At 53.7% G+C, this 24,036-nt stretch overlaps 1 protein-coding gene and 1 long non-coding RNA gene across 3 annotated transcripts in view; one reads left to right on the top strand and one right to left on the bottom strand.

The window, feature by feature from the left end:
- PTPN5 (protein tyrosine phosphatase non-receptor type 5) overlaps positions 1–24,036 on the top strand; it is a 49,146-nt gene that overhangs the window by 19,938 nt on the left and 5,172 nt on the right. Inside the window, exons 1-7 of one of the 2 annotated variants that reach the window (XM_045194156.3) lie at positions 14,661–14,744; positions 14,901–15,094; positions 15,637–15,720; positions 15,879–15,956; positions 16,401–16,642; positions 17,830–18,019; positions 20,232–20,316. In XM_045194156.3, the coding sequence (XP_045050091.2) occupies positions 14,921–15,094; positions 15,637–15,720; positions 15,879–15,956; positions 16,401–16,642; positions 17,830–18,019; positions 20,232–20,316 (853 nt within the window). In that variant the 5' untranslated portion in view covers positions 14,661–14,744; positions 14,901–14,920. Of the gene's footprint in view, positions 1–14,660; positions 14,745–14,900; positions 15,095–15,636; positions 15,721–15,878; positions 15,957–16,400; positions 16,643–17,829; positions 18,020–20,231; positions 20,317–24,036 lie in introns of those variants that run through there. The other variant, XM_045194155.3, reaches the window with a different exon arrangement.
- LOC123479575 (uncharacterized) lies at positions 11,702–13,693 on the bottom strand. The gene is made up of 3 exons (XR_006655227.2): positions 13,581–13,693; positions 13,295–13,456; positions 11,702–12,156 (listed from the first exon to the last, which is right to left on the bottom strand). It is a non-coding gene; the product is annotated as an uncharacterized lncRNA (long non-coding RNA).

The raw sequence follows: 24,036 nt of genomic DNA on the forward strand, positions 1-24,036 counted from the left end.
CTACCCCGTGCTGTATACAGGGTAGGTCCTAATGATGGTGATGATATGGAGGTGAGCACATGGAGTGTGAACACAAAAGCCCTTGAGAGTGCCCAGAGCCCAGTTACCAAGGCCCGGGCCATTCCCTCAGCAGTGGAGTGCACAGCATAGCTCTGTGGTGCTTTCCTGACCCCCCACCGCAGCCCTGGGGCCTCACAGAACCAGCACAGACACACGCAGGAGTGTTGTCTGCTTGCAAAGGCGGACGGGAAGAGCAGCTGGAGTTGTGGGACAGGACAGTCATTCATCCGTCTTCACCAGGGTAGAAACAGGCCTGCTATTCTAGGGAGAGAGCTGGACGTGTGAGGAAACGAGTCTTCGCACCTGGGAGAAAGGCCTTCTGGTCCAGTCCCCTGCCTCCACACAGGCCGATGCTAAAGCTCCGCGAGACAGAGGAGCATCCATCGTATTCCTGGGTCAGGCAGGGACAGGTGCTGGCACCCCTGTCTTTGTCCCGGCCAGGGACTAATGCCCCCAGCCCTCAGGAAGTTGTTTATTCCTTAAAAAAAAACCCTCAGCCTTCCATTTAAACTTATTTCTCCTTTCCGGGTCTCCTGTTTTGGCTCTCTATGGCTATCTAACAAACTGTCTGAAAACTTAGTGGCTTAAAACCATCATTTTATTTGCACACGATTTGGAAGGTCATGCAAAGCCCAGCTGGGTGGTTCTTGTGTTCCGTGTGGAGTTAGCTGAGGCCAATTCACTCAGCTGTATGCACCTGGCGCAGGGCTGGGATAAAAGGTCCAAAAATGCTTTTCTGGCCTGACTGGCACCTCAGTGCTGCTTCATTTGGCCTTTCTCTCCATGCAGCAAGCTTGGGACTTCCTCATGGCCTGGTGGTCTCAAGGTAGACAGACTTCTCCTACGGCAGCCGACTCCCAAGCAGTGTTCCAAAAGGGGCAAAGACAGAAGCCTCAGAAGGCCCAGAAGTGACATGGTGTCACTTCACCATACTTACTGACCAGAGCCCGTCACAGGACCAGCCCAGATTCAAGGGAGGGAAACCAGTTTCAGCTTCTGACAGGAGCAGTGCTGAGCATTGGTGGTCACCTTTAATCCAGCAGCGCTTCCTCTTCAGAAGCTGTCACACTCCTCCTAATCCCAGCTTCTTCCTCCCCTAAACCTTCCTTCTTCCCAACTCTGTCTCCTGTCCCACTCTTCCCTCCTCCCCAGCCTTCCATTACTTAAGCCGCTCGCCCTTTTTGTACAGTGGTTTCAATCTTCAGCATGCACAGCCATATGCAGGCCCACCCCTGACGTTTGTAGGGCCTACATGTACTATATCTGTGTCTAAACATGTATTATACCTGGTCTGTCTCTAGAAGTCAAGCTAACAAACTTTTAAATGAAATATATTCTATCCTTCTCTCCCGGCAAATATTCCTTTGTAAGGAGCTTGAAAGCCAGGTTCAGATTTAGAATTCTGACTCCTCAGAATCTGCTGGACCCAAGGAGAGGCAGTCCCCCGCCTCCCCAGCTCTGTCCACCCCCACAAGGGCCCTTGTGCACGTTTTTTGTGGATGGGTGCCCCAGCCCACAGATCCAAGCTTCAAACACACCTTCTGCAAACAGTCGCTTCTTGGCCAGCCCCAGTCAGGTAACAGGGTCCCACAGGCCCAGGAATCAGGCTCAGCACTCTGTGGGCAGGGACATCTGGGGTTTGTGTTGCCTGGTACCTGGTCTAAAGGGGGGAGTGTTCCTTTGGCTCTGGCTCCATGGGCTCCTCACCATGAAGCGGAGTGTGCCTGTGAAGGGTTGAAACAGGGACCCCTTCAGTGCGAGGCCAGCGTGAGGGATCTCCTCCTGGGTGTGAGGACAGCACTGAGTGTGTCCGCCCCTGCACTGGCCTCGCCCTTCACAGATGGGCTTGGACAAACCCTTGGCGTGCTCCAGCTCCCCGCCAATGGCCCCCTTTACACCTCCCCTGTAAAATGGGGAACACAGTCTTCTCATGGCAGTGGTGAGGATGCAGTGCGATGAAGGATGTCAGTGAGGGTTCGTACACCATACTGTCTCACTCACATGTCATTTTTTATGGTTTCTGGGTGTTGGGTTGAGAAGCCCTGGATGTGAGTGAATTTGGAGCTTGAGATCTTGCATGAACCACTTTGCATCCCTAAACATTGGAACTTCACACACACACACACACACACTGATGCCATGGGGCAGGTGGAGCTGCTTATTAGGACCCCAATGCTGTTTCTTGTTTAGTCCTCGGTGATTAAAACCTGGAGGATCCCAGGGACCAGGGAAAGCCCTCATTACAGGAGGAACTGGGCTGCTTGACCAAGCATACCAGACATCATCTGGGGCCCCACTACCTTTTCAAATAAAAAATGAGATTCCTGCCCCAAATTGCCCTCCATGTAATCTTCTTAAACAAAGACAAGGCTTTGAATACTGGCAGCCTTCGTCTACAGACCAAGCATCAGCCTCCCCCCGCCTCAGCCCCACCTCTCAGCCTGGCTTTGCTCTGCTACAAGCACTAAAGCCCGGTGGTTCCAAAAGCCATCCCTGGCCCGTTCGGCGTGTGCTAAGTATGACCATTACGCCCTTTTCAGTCATCTTTTTGCCCGCATCCCTGCTGAACATCACTTAGCTTAAGACAGACCATTTCTCCGTCACGAAGAAGATCATCTGGAGCGTGCTTCTCTCCTCCACCCAGCCCAGGCTCGCCCTCTGCCAGCTGCAGCCGCCCACCCAGTTGTTCCTGCATCCACACCAAGGTCTCCCCTCAGCCACGCCCGGCCTCTCAGGCCTGCCTCCCCCCAGTGGGAATCTTGGTCTGTTGTGAAAGCCCTCATTACCTGAGGAATGGATGAAACCGTTTGTATAGCTTATACTTTGTCACAGTTTTTGTGTTCGTATATTTTTTCCATTATTTTTTAAATAATATTTTTTGTTTTTAGCCCTGGCTGCTGTGGCTCAGTGGATTGAGTGCCAGCCTGCAAACCAAAGGGTCGCCGGTTCAATTCCCAGTCAGGGCACATGCCTGGGGTGCAGGCCAGGTCCCCAGTAGGGGGTGCGTGAGAGGCAACCACACATTGATGTTCCTCTCCCTCGCTTTCTCCCTCCCTTCCCCTTTCTGAAAATAAATAAATAAAATATTTTTAAAATAATAATAATATTTTTTGTTTTTCAGTTGCAGCTAGCATAGAGTTTTATATTAGTCTCAGGTGGACAAGATAGTGAGTAGATACTTCTGTAACGCAGGAAACACATGTGTGTATATTTTTAAGTTGTAAATATTGGGTTCCATTAGATCGCATTCCTTTCCCTCAGCACTCTGTCACTGAGCCCCTTCCATAGTGCCAGGTATCCTCACAAGTCCGGCACTTGCAAGTCTATTTCCTTCACCAAATTAGGGACATTTTCTTCCATTATTTTTTCAAGTAAGTTTTCAATTTCTTGCTCTTCCTCTTCTCCTTCTGACACCCCTGTGATTCGGATGTTGGAACGTTTGGAGATGTCCCAGAGGCTCCTTAGCCTATCCTCGTTTTTTTTTTTCCTTTCTTTCTTTCTTTCTTTGAATTCTTTTTGCTTCTTGCTGTTCTGATTGGATGCTTTTTTCTTTCTTACGTTCCAAATCATTGATTTGATTCTCAGCTTCATACCCTCCACTGTTGGTTCCCTGTAGATTTTTCTTTATTTCACTTAATGTAACCTTCATTTCTGCCTGGCTCTTTTTTATGCTGTTGAAGTACCCAATGAGTTCCTTGAGCATCCTTGTAACCAGTGTTTTGAACTCTGCATCTGATAGGTTGCTTATTTCCATTTCATTTCATTGTTCTTCTGGAGTTCTGTTCTGTTCTTTCATTTGGGCCATATTTCTTTGTCCCCTCAGTTTGTCAGCCTCCCTGTGTGTGCTTCTGTGTGTTAGGTAGAGCTGCTCTGACTCCCTGTCTTAGTGGCATGGCCTATTATAGAAAAGCACACCTACCTGTAAGTTGTATGGGGCGAAGCCTTAGGTAACCACCAGGGTGGGGCAACCCATATTGCTTCTCTGTGGCTCTGGGTGGGGAAGGGCTCAGAGAGGGGACAATGTCACTGCCTGGCCTCTGGAGTTTTTCCCAGAAGGAAGCTGTCTCCTGGCACTCACCTGTTGCTGGTCACTTCCATTTCTCCCCATATGCCATGGGTGCCCTTTTAGCTATAGCCCTGGTGCTGAATCCCAGAGGGGGTGATTCTGCATAAGTCCTAGGTCTGTTGTGAGCCTTTTAAGAGGAGTCTCTTTAGTTCCTTCTGCCACCCCAGCCCCCACTGGTTTTTATAGGCAAAAGTTATGGGGACTTATCTTCCTGGCACTGGAACCCTGGACTGGGTGGTCTGAGACAGGGAACCCTTACTTCTGAGATATCCCTCCCAATTTTTATCTACCACACATGGATGTGGGACCACCCATTCTGCGTCTCCATGCTTCTCTGCACCTCTCCACCTCTCCGTGTGTCTCTGTGCCTCTGCCTCTCCTACCCGTTTGGATGAATGTGGCTTCTTTAAATCCTTGGTTGTTGAACTTCCATATAGCCTGATTTTCTGATGAATCTCTGTGGCATTTGTTTCATAGTTTAGTTGTAATTTTTGCTATAGTTGTGCAAGGAGGCGAAGCGTGTTTACGCCTCCATTTTGACTTGGAAAACCCAGTTTCCAGACTTTTCTACTTCCCACACTAGTTTGAGGAAAGGATCTGGAAAGAGCTGAAACAGAAAACCAGAAAGAAGGTGGTGTGGGTGGAGCCTGGGGAGATAAGCAGGGGCCAAAGCATGTTGGGCCTTCCTTGGTGCCCATGGCAAGAATTTTGGTCTTTATCCTAAGGACAAGGGGAACTAAAGCTGGGCTCTTATTTTTTGAGTGGGCGTTTAGTCCTGGAAGGGCCCCTTAAGACATGGGGTCTCTGAAGTCCACGAAGGCAGTGAGAGGCCCAGGGTCACTCAGCCCCCCCGGAGGCAGAGCTGAGCCACCACTTTGCCCATGTCGTGAGGCTCCAGGTTGTAGAGGGCCATCTGAGGGTGACAGCCCATGGAGCTTTGGGATTTGTTGGCACTACTCCTCTGGGGCGTCTCAAGTCATTCTTGCTCACCTCCCATCACCTGGAATCTCCTAGACCTCTAAGGGCACTTACAGGGCCCACAAAGAACCACAAGCCAGGACCCAGCTGCCTCAGACTCCACTCTGAAGCTTCCCGTGTTGCCCGCATGGGTAAGACTGACGCAGAGGGTGAGAGACTGAGTGCCAGTCCCAGTTCTTACTCTCTAGACCTCAGTTTCCTTGTGCGTGAGATGGGAGGATGGAACAAGATGCTCTCTCAAGTCTGTCCCTTCCTCCCCATGCTTTGCATTTAAGTCTCAAGCACTTGGGGGGTCTGGTACCTCATTGCACCAGGGCCTCACTGTGGGCTCTTTTGGTTCTCAGCGTGGGGGGCGGGGGTGCTACACTCAGAGTTTCATTGACCCTGTCACCCTGGCCCTTCTGGGCCTCCACTCCAGAGAGGCACAGAGAACTGGGCCTTTGTTCACAGCAACAAAGCTGTTTGGTTCTACATCAGATAGAACCATTGTATTATATCCCATCCAAAGAGAACTTGAGTTGCGTTTTGTTTTGAAAGCTTGTTAGCATTCCGGTTTTAAATAACTGGCAGAGACAAGGCTGCCCCACTTCTGCCACCCCCAGTACATGCCCACTCCAGTTGCTGCCAGCAGCCTCAAAGCCTCTACCCGTGTGGGGGTGGGGACCCATCGTCCTCCTGGGGGCCCACCTGGCAGATGAAAGGGAAGTCCTTACAGCTGCCTCTTGCCTCAGCTCCCTTTCCCTTCCTGTTGTCCCCCTCCTCTGTAAATTCTGGCTACAATTTATTGTGTATTCACATGTGCTGAGCACCAGGCTAAGCTCATTGCCTGTTTTACCTTATGTTATCTTCAGAATCCAAGAGGAAAGTCATATTTATTTTCCAGAGGAGAGATTAAGTCACTCACCCAAGGTCACATAGGTAGTAAATGGCAAAGGCAGGCCTCAAGCCTAAGCTTTGTGACTCCAAAGCTTTTTCTTGAGCCACTACGCAAAGTCGCCTCCCTGGAAGCAAAGCCACTAGTGGGGACAGGAGGAGCTGCAGTACAGCCTTGCAGGGTCCGGTCCTAGAAATGCTTCTTGTGACTTGGGAATCTTCCTACTGAGGGCATCCACAAATGGGTCCCATTCTTGCCTTTTGACCTGCCCCCTTCTCTAGCACAGCCTCTCAGGAATCTGCAAGCAGCACCCATCACCCTCCCGCCCCCTCCAACCCGAGCCTCCCCTTCTCCAGACTAAGCAGCTGACACACTTGGTTCCTAGACCTTCCCATCGTCGTGGTCCCAGTCTTGCCTTTCTCTGCCCCCGGCGTGCCAGGCTGTGATAGATTGTGCCATGGGGAGAAGGCCTGGCCCCCCATCCTGAAGTGGGCTGAAGCTCCTTCTCAGGCTGGCTTCCCCCAACAAGGAGGAGGAAGAAGCAGCGGAGGCCCAGCCTGAGGTGCACAGCACAGAGCCTGGCTAAGAGGTCAGATCCAGCTGCCTGGGTCTGAGTCCATGATCTTCTGTCTACAAGCCATGGTGGCCTTGGGCAAGACATTTAACCTCTTGGGCTTTGTTTTCCTATCTGTAAAATGAGGATGGTCCTCTTGCCTGTTTTATGTGATGGATATAAGGACTGAATGAGTCAACATTGGGAAAGTCACTGGGGCCCTTAGCACTCTGCCTTGCTAGGCTCGTTAGGGGGAAGGACAGTATACGATTCTGTGGTTTGGAGGAGACAGAGCTTGCTTAGCACAGACCTCAGACCCACAGGCCTGCACCTTGTGTCAGTCTGAGAACCAGGGTCTCTAGCCTGAAGACAGTCTCTGAGGAGAGTTCTGCGTGGGACAGGAGGGAGAACAGTATAGCTGCCCGCTTGCCTCTCTCTCCTTTGTTGCCCAGCTTTCTCCCCTCGCTTGAGGTGGGTCCCCAGAACGGCGAGGTTAAGCACAACACACAGATGTCCCATGCAGATGATGTTTTAACTGTCCACTTGGGCCTGTTCAGGCACCCTCCTGCTTCATTGCCTGTCAGCTCAGTGTTGGGACTGATCACTTCGATTCAGGGTTCAAACTTTCCTGGGCACTCACTGTCTCATTTCCTCTCTCTCTTCTCTCCTCTCTTCTTTTCTCCTCTTTCTCTCTCCATAAGACAGCCTCAGGGTACCCAGATTTCTTACGCAGCTGCTGATGGTTTCTAGAGCAAGCGTCCTGAGAGCCAGCAGACACCATGTGGACATGTCTGACCTAGCCATGCAGCATCCCCTGCCACAGCCCCATCTTCAAGGCAGTCGCTCAGTTCAGGGGGTAAGGGACTCAGACCCCACCTACTGGTGGGAAGACTGTTGAGATTCATGGATAGGTTTAAAGACCACCACTGGAATCAAGTCACAGAGAGGTTAAACAGCTGGCCCAAGTCATGTAGTTTATAAATGGTCAGCTCCCATGTTCTAGTCCAGAATCTCGTATGCCAGAGTCAGCTTCCTTTGCCCATGCCTCCCGGCCTGCCTGGGGAATGCAGAGGTGAACAAGACTGGGGCCCTGCCCTCAGTCAGCTTACTGTCCAAAGGCACCAAACCCATGCTCACCTCCAGCCCAGCTCTGGTCATTGGGCTGCCTCCTCCTGGGCATTTGCCAGCTGTGTTGCTCACTGGTCAGCAGGACTGAGGCGCTGGAGGGGCTATGGGAAGTTGGTGCAGATTCTCAGAACCCAGCGCCCCCCATCAGTTTGCCTCTGCCCAGAGGAGCTAGAATTTGGGGGGCGGGGGGGGGGCAGGGCCATCCTCTCTCCTAGGAGTCCTGCTGGTCAGCATTAGTGGTGAGACACAAAACATCCCCGAGGGCACAGAGCAGGGGCTCCGTAAACATTCACCAAACGAAACTGTTGTTCTGGGGAATCTTCTGTCACCCCAGCATATCCACTCTGACTCCTCGTTTGCCTGCTCTGTACCCCCAGAAGACGGCAGAAAAGGGGGCCACCCCTGCAGCCTCTCCCAGTGAGGACAGGGTCCACAGCAGCGCGGGGCTTTGCGAGGCCAGGCTGGCCTCTCAGAGCCCATGGCAGTGCTGACCAGGTAGTGATTGCAATGGCAGAAATGGCTAATTGGGACTCTTCCTTCTAGACTCTTCCACCCTTCTCCGTTCCTCTAGTAGCACCTCCTTTGGTTCTGCCTTCGGGGCCTACCCAAGCAGAAGTTCAAAATAAGCCTGCTCCACCCCATCCCTTGTGGCTTACCTCATCTTTCTGTGGAACAGCAGGAAGATCACAGACTGTGGAGACCCACAGACCCAGGTTCAAATCCCAGTTCTGCCATTTCCTGGCTCTGTGACCCTGGGCAAATAACTTAACCTCTCTGTACTTCTGTGGCTCCACATGTGAGATGGGACAATAATGTCAACCCACCACGTGTTCTGGGTATTGAATAGCATGAGGCTCAGCATATGCCTGGCTCAGAGCTGGCAGAGGGGGAGCATAAAGGAAGGTGAGTCTTCCCTGTTGGTTATTCCCTCTCACAAAGGTGGGAACCATCAGAAAACCACTTGGGCCTTCCACACTCCCTTCATCCCGCCATGAGATCGGAGCAGTAATCCTGTAGACAAGTGTCCGTGTCCAATGGTGGGACTTCAGACGCTGTAATAGGCTGCGGAGCCCAGCACCGTCTCCCAGGCAGATGAGGCCGTACTTCTGAAATGTGGAGGGGTGGAGGGGTGGAGATTTCTTAAAGGTGACGTGGAGCAGAGAGCAGGGCACCTGAGTTGATCACCTTGTGTGTTGGTTAACGGCATGGGCTCTGGAGACAGGCTGCCTGAGTTCTAGTCTTAGTTTACCCATTTATTAGCTGACTTTGGCCAAGTGACTTGACTTCTTTGGCCTCAGTTTCTTCATCTGTAAAATGGGAGTAAGAGTAGCACCTAACTTTACGATTGTTGTGAAGACTGAATGTGTTAATACATGCACTTAGAGCAGTGCCCAGCCCACGGTAACCACTCATTATGTGTCAGCTAATAGCGGTCAGGGCACTGGCCAACATCCTAGCTCTGCCATCGGTTGGCTGTTGACCTTGAGCAAGCCACTTCCCATCTTTGAGTACCAGTTTCCCCACCTACGAAATGAGCAGACTTGCGCAGATGGCCCACAGGGCGCCTGTCAGGCTATGATGTCATTGTTTCTAGAAGCCCAGGCGGACCGAGTGTGAGGTTCTTTTGGTCCAGGCCCCCCGTGACTATGTGGGCATAGCTGGGAGGTCCCCCTGGCCATGTTGGCGGAGGGAAGAAAAGCTAAGTGAGACAGAACCAACCCCCCTGTTCATATAAACGGGAGCAGGCTGAGCCGCCTTCCGCTCCAGTTCCGGTGTGCCGGTGGGCTGGCAGCGGGCAGCTCTGGCGATGAGTCATTGACGGGAGCAGCCACTGTTTCTCCAGCTCAGGGAGCGGCAGCCCTGAGCACACAGTAGCTGCAGAGTTTAATGGTGGGTTCAGGTGCTAGGTGACAGAGACAGCATGGTATTTCCACATGCCTCAGGAAATCTGAAGGCTGCTCGCCTGCAGGCCCCACGCAGCATCTCCAAGAGCTTTGACCTGGGGTCTGGAGCTCCTGCCTTCTAGGGCCTCTTCCCGCCATACCATGTGGCCTTTGAGGAGCCATCAGCTGGGGATCAGGCACAAGAGCTGCCCCATCCCCACCCAGCTACAAGGTTCAAGGTTCCCCCAGATACAGGACTCCCTCCCCTTCTCCCTCCCAGGCTCTCACCATCTCCCTGCCTTTGCTGCAGTGACCCCTTCCTGAGAAGCAGTGTGGCAAAATGGAAAGATCACTTGGTGTCAGGAAGCCCTGGGTTCGAATGTCAGGTCTGCACTTAATTGAGCAAGACACTTAACCTCGCTAAGCCTCAGTGCCCAGGCCTGGAAATCCCCTTCACCGTGCGCAAGAGGCAAGCGCTGGAGGAGCTGGCGCGCTGTGCAGCCTCTGTCAGCAAGCTGCCTCTGAGTCAGGGTTTCATGCGTGGCAGAGCAGCTTCCTCGCTGTGCACGGTTGAAAAGCCAGCCCTTGACACAAGCAGCCGCCTCTCACTGACAAAACGGGGCTGATGATGATAATATCTACCTCACAGGGCTGCTGAGAGAAGCAAATGCAACTGCGTGTGCAGAAGCGCCTTGGGATCTGCACCGAGCCTGCCCAGCACGGTGGCATTGTCGTTCCCAAAACACCGTAGTGAGGGGCACGGTGAGCAGGGCAAGCAGAAGCACTGACGTCATCTCTGGGAGTGGGACCGGAGGCCAGCAGCACAGGTGGCCCAGGACCACAGTGGTCCGTGCAGGCAGGACTGTTCTGAGCCTATTCCAGTCCTTGGCTAAGCACACCATTGGTCCTCAGTGACTGTGTGTGGACACACATGTGAATGAGCAGAGGCGGGAATCAGCCCAGTTCTCCACCCCACCCACTTGCGTAACTTTCTATCACAGACCTCCAGTCCCCACTGCTGAGATTAGGGGTTCTTGACCTGGGGTCTGTGAATTCTCTCCAAAATTGTACGCAGAATATAGTGTGTGTTTGAAAATATTATCTTCCTAAGTAAAGGAGTGTTAGAGTTCTACCCAGAAAAGCTTTTAAATATACCCTGCTTGGCCCTGGCCGGGCAGCTCAATTGGTTAGAACATCATCGCATGCACCAAAAGGTTGCGGGTTTGATCTCCAGTCAGGCCACATACCTAGGTTTCAGGTTCAATCCCTAGTCACGGCATGTCCAGGAGGCAACTGATCAATGTTTCTCTCTCTTCCCTTTCCTCTCTCTCTCTAAAAATCAATAAACATAGCCTCGGGTAAGGAACAAAAAACAACGCCGCTTTGCAAGGTGGGCGTCTACCACGTGCTCAGTGAATACCCAGTTGGACTCATTTGGATCCTAAGACTGCCATACCCTGTGGATTCAAAGACAACAGACAAACAGCAACAAACAGCCTCCACCTTTGTCTCTGAGATATGCGTACAGGCCCCAGGCCTTCAGTTTTTCTTCCCTGCAAGTTAGTTACCTGCCGTCTTCCATATGCAAAACTCATGATCGCACATCATCAGGGGCCTGTCTTCTGAGTGGCTGTCCTGCAGCAGGGCGGGTCTGAGACAGCCACGCACACTCTCTCTCTTATGTCCTACCAAGTGCGTTTATTCTTTTGAGATTTTTTTAACTTAAGTAATTGGTGTACAATCTTATATTGGTTATATTAGCTTCAGGTATATAATATAGCAATTCAACATTTTTATACCTTACACTGCGATCGCTCCACTTAACCTAGTAATTAACTGTCACCACGCGTACTTATCACAATATTATTGACTGTATTCCCCTTCCCCTTTGCACCTACCCCCCAGCCCCTCCCTTCTGGTGACCAGCCCTTTGGTTTGTTTCTATCCATTTCCTTGTGGCAGGTGGGGGTCAGGGCCCAGAACCGGGGGTTATTCACTAGGCCTCATGGTATCTAAACTCAGAAGGGTGATCTTTTTTAAAAAATATTGTTTCTCACTAAAAACAAATACATGTGTTTGAGTATATACATATATATGCACATATATATTCACACACGTATGTGTGTATGTATACACGTTGTTTATTGAAAGAGCTCTAGAATATATAAACAGTGAAAAAATCGCCTCTAATTCCACCCTCCTCCAAAGAACTATTGTTAATACCTGGCTTCCCTTCTTCCTGCTCACCGTGTGCGGCATTAGTGGAGCGCTCCCTGCGTGCGAGGCCCTCACCACCACACACTCTGCAAGTACCATCACACGTTAACCTCCTGTCTTACATCGGGCCTGCTCCACCTTTTGACATACACACTTGTACTTTCTTAGTTTTCAAGGCCAAGGGGATCATACTGTTTTGTAACCTTGTCTTTCTCCATAGCATTGCAATTTCTTTCCATGTTATTAAATATTCATCTACAGAGTCATTTGTAACAGCAACGTGATGTTTTATTGCAGGCAGGTTCTGTGCTTCTCAGACTGGGGTGCGTGTACCCCTGAGGGCAAAGCCACAGGATAAATGTAGCATATTCTCCTGAAGCATAAATTTGATTCGAAGCTTTGGGAGGAAAAAAAACACATTAGTATAATGTCAAAACCAGTGCATATATACCATAGTATAAAACAAAGAGCACCCATGAATTTTAAAACAAAGCACCCAAGTTCAGAATTGTGTGAGCTTGTTGTTATTTCCCAAAGACGCAAGTCCCACCCTTCCAGGATGGCAGGAGCATCTGAGCAGCACTGAGTTCTAGCTCAGGGCCTGTTTTTTACAGATGAGGCACCTGAGACCCAGGGAGAAGGGATTGTCCAAAGTCCGCAGCGGGTGTGCACCAGAGCCAACCACGTGACCCCTGGCCCGAACCCCTCCCAGCCTTCCGTATTTGGCAGCATCCCTCCCCTGCTTTTTCCGAAGATGTGGGTGGAGACCTTGCTACCTGAGTAATTAACCCTCTGCTTATCAACAGTGGAAACTCTCAGCTTCCAGCATGATCCATCTCGTAACAGCAGCTTTTTTTTTTTTTTTTTTTTTTTTTACCTTGCTGGCCAGTATCTGAGCTGTGCGCTCTTGTGGTTAGTAACTGTGGCCTTTATGTGCAAAAGGTGGATGCTCTCCCCCAGCCCCCATAGACTCCAGCGGCACTTAGATGTTGCACTAGTGCGCTGTACTGTAAGCATGTATCCACTGGTCTGTTTTACCCAGGAGACTGGGTGGGAATCATGTGTCATCATTATTATACTCTGACATTTATCAGGCACCCCTCTAGATGCCAGGTGCCATGCTGGACGTTTTATCTACAGTCTTCATAACAGCTTTTCAAAGTGTGTATGATTATACCCATATATTAGTAAGAAAACTGAGTGAAAGATGATCACCTACCCCTCATCATTCACTCATTTAGTAAGTATTTCCTTCAGGCTTAGATGCCAGCACTTGAGTTAGATGCTGTAGACAGTCGTGATGAACCAAACTGATACCACTCCTGCCTATATGGACTTACAGACAAGTGGGGGAGATGAGATTCAACCAGTAATTTGACAAACTGTAATGACTGTAATGTAGCCCGGAGCCCGTCCAACTGCCTTGGTTTAAACCCACCTTGGCCATTATTAGCTGGCTGACCTTGTGCAAATGTATTAACCTCTCTGCACCTCATCTTGGTCTTCTGTAAAAAGAGAATAATCGTAATACTTACTCATAGGGGTACCGTGAGTGAGTAAATTAGCAAACGTAAAGCACTCAAAGCAGAGCCTTGCACATTCCAGGTGTGTTGCTGCTGGTGGAATGAAGGAGAAGCATGGAGTGCCAGGTGCGTTTGACAGGGCAGGACCTCCGTCTGGCGACCTCTGATTGAGTTCTGTAAGATGAATAGAAGTTAACTTGTCAGAGTGTGGAGCATGACAGGCGGCGGGGGAGCAGAGTGTTGAAGGGTGTTCCAGGCAGAGGAAACAGCATGTGCAAAGTACAGAGGATGGGCTCACCTGAGGACATGCACGGTGTGTGGCTGGAACGCAGCAGTCAGGGAGCCACACGGGGTCCGCCTCTCGAGAGGAGGAGCCTATGATGGAAATGCAGCTGTTTGCGGTGGCTGGGCTCTGCACCACCCTGTTGATCCAGCCCCTGGGAGACGCTTGGCCAGTGTTGCATGAACTAGCGAGCACGTGGACAAACCACGACATCGGCCTCACGTGGTCTTGGCTGTGGCTCTTCTGTTGTTGCCCAACCAGAAAAGGAATCCGTTGTCCCATATACGCAGTTATGTGTGGACGGCTCCACCCCTGCTGTCCAGCGGTTCACATCCCTGTTGCTGGTCCCTGTCTTTTTGGCAGCAAACTGAAACATGCAGGTTTGGATGGGGACCTACAGCATCCGGGACTCACCAAGGTGGCTGCTGGTGGAACCCCTGCACTACAGTCAGGGCCTCACATCTAAGCCAGTGCTGTTCAGACTATTGGAATCGTGGGACCCCGTGTTGAAAGGATCTTAAAGGAAATCTACTATGTGGAACAGGGACAAGCAGAGCTTCCACGGTTCAGCCACAGCCACAGGGATGCAGAGCACTTGGTAATACCTCGTGCACCTGAGGAAATACGAGGGCTCCATACAGCACAGTTAGAAAACCAGGAGGTGAGCCCGCCTCTCATTTTCCAGGTTTGGAAGCTGAGGTCCAGAGAGTAGGCTTCTCTCCCAACATCACACAGCCAGGTGCAGACCCAGAGCTGAATTCCAGACATTTGAGACCGCTTTTACAATGTCCAGATTTTTCTCCATGCCACCCTGACCACCCCGGCTCCTCCTCAGTCTGGGGTCTCAAGGTTGGGGAGGGGCTTGTGACTCTGACCTCGTCACATGGCCAGCCTCCAGCCCCAGCCAGGGCCCAGAGCGCAAAAGTCACCAACGCGAGGGCAGGCGTGGGCAGGAGGTTCACGTTCGCAACCTGGTTGTGCCGTGCCTTCTCTTTCTCTCTCTCTTTTAATTGAGTTTGAGGTGGTTGTTTTTTGTTTCCTTAAGAAATGGAAAAGAATGAAGCTGCGTAAACACAACGATGTTAACTCCCTGAAAAACCTCCTGCCATTTTAACTCTGTTACTGGAGAAATAAAAGAGAAATAATTTGTCCACCCACACTTAGCTGTTTCTGACGAAGGTAGGTGAATATTGCTTTGCTAATCGAGGGTGACTGTTGGAAGTGGAGCCACGCTGGCTGATCCTGGCTTGAGAGGAAGCCACGGCAGCCCCAGAAGAAGCGGCCCGCCGTGGGTCGCCAGGCTCTGAGTCAGCGGCCGCTGTCCGCCTTCCACAGGTCTCCCCCAGCCGGTAGTGATGGAGGCCCTGGACCAGGCCGAAGGACTCAAGGCCTCTCAGAGAGAAATGCCACCACCACCCCCTCCTTCACCGCCCTCAGAGCCAGCTCAGAAGCCGCCACCTCAAGGCACCGGGAGCCACTCCCTCACTGTCAAGAGCAGCCTGTGCCTGTTAGCTGCCTCCCAGTTCCTGGTAAGGACCTTGCAGGCCTCACAAGGGGCTGGACAGAGTGAGGGTTGAGGGTCAGCCCTCCTCTTTCTCCCCAAGCTGGGCACCTGGGGATGCGGAGACATGAGGGGCCTTCTTGGTGTCCCTCAGTGACTCCCAGCCCTCAGGCTGGCGTGAGGAGAGGGCTGGAGTTCAGAGCCACAGCCTTGATAGCTAAGCCCCTCCCACCCTGCCCTCTGTAACCCCAGAAGCAGGGACACAGCCCCCCTACCCCAACCTCTGGCCCTGCAGGGGTCTCTCTGAGGACTTCCTGTCCATGGAGGTATCTCTGGGAGACTTCCCTTTTTATGTATGTAGGTGGGGGATCCCTGAGAAGGGCTTTCTCTTGACTCCCTGTAGTCAGCCTTCCTCCAGAGACAGCCCTCAGGCCCCCTTTGGGCACACAGTACCTGGGCCCCTCCCTGGGCCGCGCAGTCCGGACCTCGGGGGCCCAGGTCGAGGTGAGCTCTCCAGGGAGGGAGATAGGGGTGAGGAGCCCAGGCTCCGAACTCAATCCCCTGTCGCAGCTTGCCTGCGGGATGCTCTGGCTCAGCGGCTATGGCCCCGTCTGGTTGCAGAATGCCACCCTCCTGGAACAGCTGGGACCCACGGTGAGTAAGCTCCGGGACCTCCAGGGGCGGAGGGAACAGTTGGGGGCCTCCCACCCCACCAGCCCCTGCATGAGTGGGGGTTCCCTGCAGATACTTCCACCTGCCTGAAGCTCTTCTTCCTGCTCCCCACCCTGACATGTTTGTCTGATGTTCCCCAGGCCTGGCTGGGCGTGGGGGCCTGGGAAGTCCCCAGTCTGCTGCTGGTCTCCGTGTCTGTGTTCCTCGTTACCACCCTGGTAAGGCGCCTCCCAACCTGTCCTCCGCAGTCCCTTCCTCTGGCCCTGAGTCTGGATCCCCACCAGCTCCCATCAGACATTCTGGGTAGGGCCCAGGACAGGGAATATGTCTCCTTCCACCAACGTGCCCAGCATGGGGTGGGAGCACCTTCAAAACTGATTGCAGTGTTCGAGGCAGGGAGAAGACTGAAGTAGGAACCCCCACACCCCACCAAGAAGCACTCAATCCACAAGGAACTGAGGGGTCAGGGGTGGGAGGGGTCAGGGAGGACAGGGCAGGGGTGGGGCCTCCCAGCTGTGTGAGGGGCATGGCCATGCAGATAGCTCCCAGGAGAGCAGGGCTGCTCTAGACACTGAGGGCCAAGGGGCTAGTCCCGTGGGCAGCCCATCAGCGAGGGGCAGCAGCATCATCCAGGGTCCTTGATGCCGTATGTCTCCAACTAGGTGTGGCACCTCCTGAGGGCTCCCCCAGAGCCACCCACCCCAGAGCCCCCTGAGGACCGGCGCCAATCGGTGAGCCGCCAGCCCTCCTTCACCTACTCAGAGTGGATGGAAGAGAAGATTGAGGACGACTTCCTGGACCTGGACCCCGTCCCTGAGACTCCTGTGTTTGACTGCACGATGGACATCAAGCCCGAGGCCGACCCCGCCTCGCTGACCGTCAAGTCCATGGGTCTGCAGGAGAGGTGGGAGGGGTGGAGGAGGGGTGGACTCTGTGGGCCCTGAGTGCTCAGCCCCCAGGCAGAAGGGCAGATGCCTGACTCTGCCCCCAGTGCCCTGGACCTAGCTGACCTCGTCGGCTAGCCAGGGCGCATGCGTGCTCTCTAGGTCTGATGCACGTAGATCAGAATGCCCCGCGGGGAGTGCTCACAGACACTGTTACTGCTCACCAGCAAACAGGCACACACAAGTGTATATGTGAGCACACCCACACATACACTCCCGTACTCAAGGAAGTCTGGGTGGGTTTCTTCGCTGCAGGGCTTGTCAGGGCTTTTAATGTGCTTGTGCTCAGTGTAAGTCACAAGGGGGCAGTGGGTGGCATTCCCCAAAGCCACTTAACCACAGGTCATGCTTTGGGAGGTGTCAACACTCTTTTCAGAGCCTAGCTGGGTAAGACAGGTCACTGCAGCTCAGAGTTCCCCACGCCATGTCACGGGCAGAGCACTGAATGAGGAATCGGTAAACCTAGCTTTTGTTTCAGCTCTGCTGCCCCCTTACTGCACGAGCTTGGGCAATTCTTGTCGCCTCTCTGGGACTCGGTTTCCCTTTCTGTATGATGAGGGCCCTCCGTGTTCTGGGCCTTTAGACACTGAACACAGTAGAGATTGCCCAGGGTAGACACCCTTGCCCCGCTGTGCCATCCTTGGAACTCCCTCTCTTTCCGCCAGCTGCGAGTCCCGGCCTCTACTGGATGAGATGTCCTTGACTCATTGGCAGCCTCATCCCAGACTGCCGGGCCTGGGACCGTGATACAGAGGGCCAAGCCCTGCTTCGCTGATGTAGGCAGGTCCCCACTCTCTGGGAGCTTCCTGGGGGCCACAGGGCTGGGCACCGCCTCCAGTACTGACAGGGGAGACTCCAAGGAAGGGCTGTGTTAAGGTGCCTCAGATGGAACCTTTGGAACTGGGGCCCCACCCCACGCCCCCCACTCAGTCAGCTACTCCACCATAGGAGGCGGGGAATCAGGCCTAAGCCCGGGGCTGAGACCTGTGCTGCTTATGTCTGGGGTGTGATCACAGCCCCTCTGCTCCACTTGGAGCCCACTCTATTCCTGCTGCTGATCTCTCTGTCCTTCATCTTCCCACTCCAAGGCCCCAGACGATGCCCCTTCCTGCCGCTGAGACTCACGCCCCTTTCCCGGTCCTTCCAGGAGAGGCTCCAACGTCTCCCTGACCCTGGACATGTGCACGCCTGGCTGCAATGAGGAGGGCTTCGGCTACTTGATGTCCCCCCGCGAGGAGTCAGCCCGGGAGTACCTGCTCAGTGCCTCCCGCGTCCTTCAGGCCAAGGAGCTCCACGAAAAGGCCCTGGACCCCTTCCTGCTGCAGGCAGAATTCTTTGTGAGTCCCCTAAGCTGGCTGCCCCACAGTGGGCAGGCCTCTCTGTTCACCTCACCTACCTCGCAGGGCCATGGAGTCGGGTGCCCAGAATTCAGCCTCTGATAGATGAACATCATTTCATTATCACATTTCCTGCTGCCTTGGGCAAGCTGCTTCCCCCCTGGGCCTCAGTTTCCTCATCTGGAAAATGGGGGTAAAAACAATGGGGATGTTGCAAGGATTAAAGAGAACACTAAGGTGTACAGAGCGCCCATCCGGTGGTCGGTGTTCAGTGGCGTTCCCAAGTCTTCAGTGCTCAGTCCTGCACTTGGAAAGCCATAGGAAAGCCTTGTCATCTAGCTGCTGCTTTCCCACCCTCCCGCCCAACATCACCAAGTGTGACTGTAGCTTAGGGTGGCCCTAAATATCTCCTCTCTAGACTTCTGCGACAGCCTCCAGCTACCTGTTGGACTTCGAGGGACCCAATAAATGACACCCCTCTTTTACCTGCCTGCACGCTCTACCAGTTAAAAGCTAAGACCTAGGAGATCACAATATCGCCTTTATTTTTGTTGATAAGGACCAGGTTTAAAGTGAGGCTTAGGTGTGCAGCAATAGTGAGCTTCCCAATACCAATTCCCAGAATTAAACTTGCTACCTGCCCCAGGAGGTGCTGGCATATCCTGGGCCCCATGGGGCGCCCCTGTAATTCTTGACAAGAAGGCCCATCAGGTTATCTACCTCTGTGGACAGGGTGGGAGAGGGGCCAGGAGTATTTGAGGAGAGTCTCTCCTGGAAGAAGCAAGAGGGACAGGAACCAAAGTGCCACCCTCACAACCCCCTTCACCCCAGGCTGCCCTGATGGCTCTCTGAGAAGACCTCCGTCACCCTGTGACTCACGGCTCCCCATTCCGCAGAGCTTAGCATGGCCTGCATTACCCGAGCTGGGCCAGCTCCAGCCCCCTTTTCTAGCCTTAGGCCCCCTCAGCCCCTGTAGGGACTGCCACTTCAAACTAGGGCAGCTCCCCCCACCCCCACCTTCCTCCTCCCAGGCCTTTTTACACATCATCCCCCACCCTCAATGCTCTGAAAGCCTTCCTGGACCACCCCAGCCCCGGCTGCTGCTCCGAGTTCCCACCACCATCCCTTGAAGAAAGGACTCGCTCCCTCTGTCATTTCCTATCCAGTAGGTCTTTGAGGATTTTGCCCAGAGAGAAAGCAACACGGCCTGCACGCCCTTTCCACAGGCACTTTTGCACGTTTTTACTCTCTTGAGTCTCACAACAGTCCTAGAACTTCAGAGCTATGATCCACACATACTTAGTGGGTCCAAACACAGTGGACCCACTAAGTGTGAATGCGGTAGAACTGTACGTGGTCAGATGCTAAACTGTGTGGACAGATAAAAAGGGAGTGAAGAGGCGAGAGGCACTGGGGAGTCATCCCAAAGGCTAGGGGCATCCCTAAAGGGTGAGAAAGATATGGAGAATTGAAGAGGGGTGCTTCCTGCAAGTGGAATGCCACGAGCTCAGACCTGGAGGCCAGATGGAGAAGGGCGTATTAGCAACAGGAAGAGATGGGCATAACTGGAAGGCAGGTCTCTTGAGAGCCACTAGTGGTAAAGAAAGACCCAGAAGGCTTCACATTCCCAGCAGAGAAGTCCAGACTTGGAGCTCTTGACACAGAGAGTGGGAGGTGCAAAGACAGCCTTGGGAGCTTAGGAGTTCCCTTACCTGAGAGAGAGTCAGGGAAGGCTTCCTGGAGGAGGTGACATTTAAGATAGACAGGACACAGAAGATGAGAATGGAGTGCAGCATAGATCGAGCAGTACAACCCAGGGTCCTGACTTGGGGATGTCTAGGGTGAGAATACAGACCAAGAAAGCCACTCAGTTTGGCTGCAGCACAGGGAGTGTGGAAGATGTTGGTGATTGACCAGGTCACTTTTCTAACTCTTGTTCTTCTTGTTCATCAGCCATTTATTGAGTGGCTGCTATATGCCAGACTGGCCCTCAACAGACAGTAGTGGTAATAACATTTGTTACGCACTTGACGTGTGCCAGACCCTGTTCTAAACGCTGTTTATATGTGCATCAACTCATTTAGTAAATGGTGAATGAACGCACGCACTCCTGCCAGCCCCTGGACAGGAAGTTGGGGGCCCAGCAGCCCCTGGAGTCAAACGTCTGTGAGGGCCAGCCCCCCGCCGCTCACACCGCTGTGTCCTCCCGCAGGAGATCCCCATGAACTTCGTGGACCCGAAAGAGTATGACATCCCTGGGCTGGTGCGGAAAAACCGGTACAAAACCATCCTTCCCAGTAAGTGCTCACTGCCCCGGGGCAGAGGGTGGGACGGGGGCGCCTCCCCGGGAGCGCCCTCACCCTGAAAGAAGACCGTAACCCAACAGCTGGGCCTCCGAGGTGATGAGAAAGGATGGAGGGTGGGATGCCCAGTGAAGGGAACGCCCCACCCCTGAGGGCAGTGGCTAGCTATTCCCTCACACAGCACTCTCAGACCCTGCCCTGGCGTAGCGCTGGGCTCTGGAAGCCCAGAGAGAAAGGGTGCCGATAGCAGCAGCTCCTACACAGTGCGTGGTGACGAAGAGTGCTTTCGCGTGCTGTGCCTCTTCAGAGTGGGCAGGCTTTAAGGAGATGTGAATAAGGCTCAGGGAGGTCGTCGGCTCATCCATACTCACACAGCTAGGAAGCACAGTGCTGAGTTTCAGACCAGGCTTCTGTGACCCCAGAACTGGGCCCTTGTGCCTGCCTGGAGCTCAGTCTGAGCAGACTGTGAATCCTCATGGGCAGAGCGGCCCCACGAGGGGAGGAGCCGCCTGGCAGGTGCGTAGGGATTGCTGCAAAGGGATTTTCCCTCCTTGGGGGCGGTTGGACCAGGTGACCTAATGTTTCTCCTTCAGCCCTGGAGTGTCATTTTCAAGTATTGCAATAACTTTAATCAATCCCCTGTCTGTCACCCTGCGGAGTTCTGGCCCCAGGCCCCAGGCCCCAGGGCTAGCTTGGGGGGGTGACTTGTTGAAAGTGAATCCCCACAAACCTACTCCACTCAGTCTATGGAGTGACGAGGCTTTAAAAAGCAGTTTTGCCATCAGCATCTTCAACAATATGTAAGATGTCATGACTTATTTTTAACTTTTAAAACAGCAACTTGTGGTTGCTATGGTTACACAGTCTGTAGGTAGTTCCAGTTCAACAAAGCACCATGTAAGGCCGAGATACTCTGTTCAGGCTGCTCACCTCTTCCCTCGTCTTGCTCCCCCACACCCTTCTAGCCCAACCTGGGGGAGGGGCGTGGGCACCTCAGAACCCAGGCCTTTGCTGGCTGCTCAGCGTGGCCACTGAGAGAGGACGGGCCCCAGGCCATCCCAGCCCTGGATTACTGAGAGGTGTTGAGCCACCCTGAGCCCCCAGGCCTCTGAGCCCAACAGCAGAAGTCCTCTGTGACCAGCAAGAATGGACCCTGTGCCCTCAGAGACTGGGATAGGGAGCAATGGCAGAAGGCAGGCCAGGCTTGGCAGAGGGCCCCTCTCAGCCCCAGGTCACCCTGAGGGTTGTTCTGCGTTCATTCTGCTCCTGCTTCCTGAGCCCCTACCCCCAGAGCTGAGAATTCAGACATGAATGAGGCACAGACTGTGCACAGGGAGCTCACAGGCTAGTGGGAGAGATGGCTCCGTGGACAGTCACAGAGTGACCCGCAGCCCAGCAGTCAGCACTGAGAACAAGATGCAGGGGGGCAGTTTCTGCCCATTTCGCCCCCGTGTCCCAAACACCAGTCGTGCCTGGCACGTCACAGACACTCCCCCATCTGCGGGAATGGATGTCTCTCAGATCTGGCTCTCTCCCTCCGTCCTCACTGCCAGTGACTTTTTAGGGGCAGGGAGCAGTTGACCTGTTTCAGGGGCGCGATTTACATGGGCCGCATGGACAGCCGATGCCCCTGGAGCTGGGTGAGCAGGCAGCCCACTGAGCCGGCCTGACACTTCGCACGGGGATCACCGCAGCAGTCCGCCCGCCTGACTCCTGCAGCCCCAGCCCCCTCCACCCTCCACCACTGTCACCCAGGTGACGCAAAGCCAAATCTAATCCTGCCTTTCTCCTCCTCAAACACTGTACTGCCACCCTGGAATCCTCGAGTTCAGTTCCAGCCCGGTGAGCATGGCTCTCTGTCAGCAGGTTCCTCTCCAGTTCGTCCCTCACCAGCCCCGCCCTGCCCAAGCACCCTCAAACCTGGCCCAGGTACCACCTCTTCCGGAAGCCAGGATTACCACATAGTCTGCCAAGTCCGAGGTCCCCCCTGGGTCCCTGGGTTCCAGTGCTCACAGGCTGCACACTGCTCGTCTCCCTGCCAGCACTCAGGGGCAGGGCCAACATCTCGGTTTATGTAGGAGTTTCCGCTCTCGAGCACAGTGCCAGCGCAGAAGCAGTGTCATCAGAGGGTCCACAGGACCAGTCCCATCCCCGCAGTGGTGCTTGACCACTCTGGTGGCCAGTGCTCACTTCTGGCACCTAACCTGGGCAGGCACTGACAAGGAGAAGGCAGATGGCCCATGCGGCAAGCCCTGCCGCTCTCTGCTGCTGGTCCCCAAAACACCCCTCTGCTTACCCTGTGCTCCACTTCTGATGCCCTTCCACGCCCCTATCTGCAGAGTTGCCCTCCCCCACCTGCTCCCATTCCCAAATCACCTTCCAAAACCTCAGACACTGGGGCGGGGCACACTAGGGCCAGAGAGCAGAGGTGAGTACCTTTTCTCCTGCTGGGTTTGGCATCCTACTTTTTTACCTTTAACTTACGATAACACTTGTAACGACGGCAGTAACAGCAGCAGCAGCTTTCTGTACAGTGTATTCTGCATGCTGGGCCAAGTTACAGGTCTGAGGACTCAGTACCATTCACTCCTTTGACCTTTACAAATTAGTCAGGTGATGGTGGAAGGGATGTCCCCAGGCTACAGATAGGCACCAGGGAGTGTAAGGAAGCCACCCCCATGGACACAGACAGTACATCGCAGCCAGGACGTGAACCCAGGCTGTCTGGCTCAGTGGTGTAGGCTCTTCACCCCTCCTCTACACTTTGAGAGCATGTGCTATGCACACCCGAAGTACCGTTCGCCCAGCCCTCCCCGTACAGGAGGAAAGCAGAGGCCCAGAGAAGGAGTAAGACAGTGAGCTGGTGACAAAGCCGGACCACAGCCAGGTCCCCAGGCCCCAGCCAGCCCCCTGCCCAGCCCCACACCGTCTCCATCTCAGTCCCAGCCCCTGCCGGCTAATAGAGCAGTCAGTACAGGGAGGCCGGAGCTGGGACAAAACAGACTCCACTCTGGGAAGAAGAGCAGGATGTTATGAGAATCTGTTACTATGAGATTTGACATGTGAATGGATAGCAACGGAGGAGGGAAAACCTCTGTGTGCACGTGTGTCTGCTGCTGAAACCCAAGTGTCGTCTCAGATGAGGAGGGCTTTACCCCACTTATCCCGATGTTCTTCCTCAGCTCCCCTCCCCCACGTCTTACAGCCCATTCTAGTGGGAAAGTGCTTTACGGTTTACATAGCACTTTCACAGCTGTTTTCTCAATTATCTTCCCAGCAATCCTAAGAAGTAGGTATCTTTATCCCATATTACAGACAGGGACACTGAGACTTAGAAAGGCCACGTGCTTTACAAACGTACACAGCACGCTGGCGAGAGTACATACTCAGACTCTCGCTGCCCCTGCTGTCTGGGATGTGTGCCCCAAGCTTGCTTCTCTCCAGAACGTGAGGCACAATGAGGGCCGTTCAAGAGCCTTGGACAAGGGGCCGGCATTGATGCTACAGAGGCAGGGGCCTAGGGCCTTGCCTTCCACCCTCCTCTTCAGCCTGGGCCCTTGCCTCCTCAGCGGGCCATGGGGAGGGTCAGCGTTTTGCTACCGAGCTGGGGAAGGAGAAACTTTGAGTCTCAGAAGAAATGTGGGTGCCCTGAGTGGGCCAGACAAGGTGGGTGCTGCCCCAGGGGGGTTGCACCTGTCCGACCCCAGCCCCACC

Source organism: Desmodus rotundus, chromosome 5, assembly GCF_022682495.2.
Source record: "Desmodus rotundus isolate HL8 chromosome 5, HLdesRot8A.1, whole genome shotgun sequence".
NCBI classification, from domain to species: Eukaryota; Metazoa; Chordata; class Mammalia; order Chiroptera; family Phyllostomidae; genus Desmodus; species Desmodus rotundus.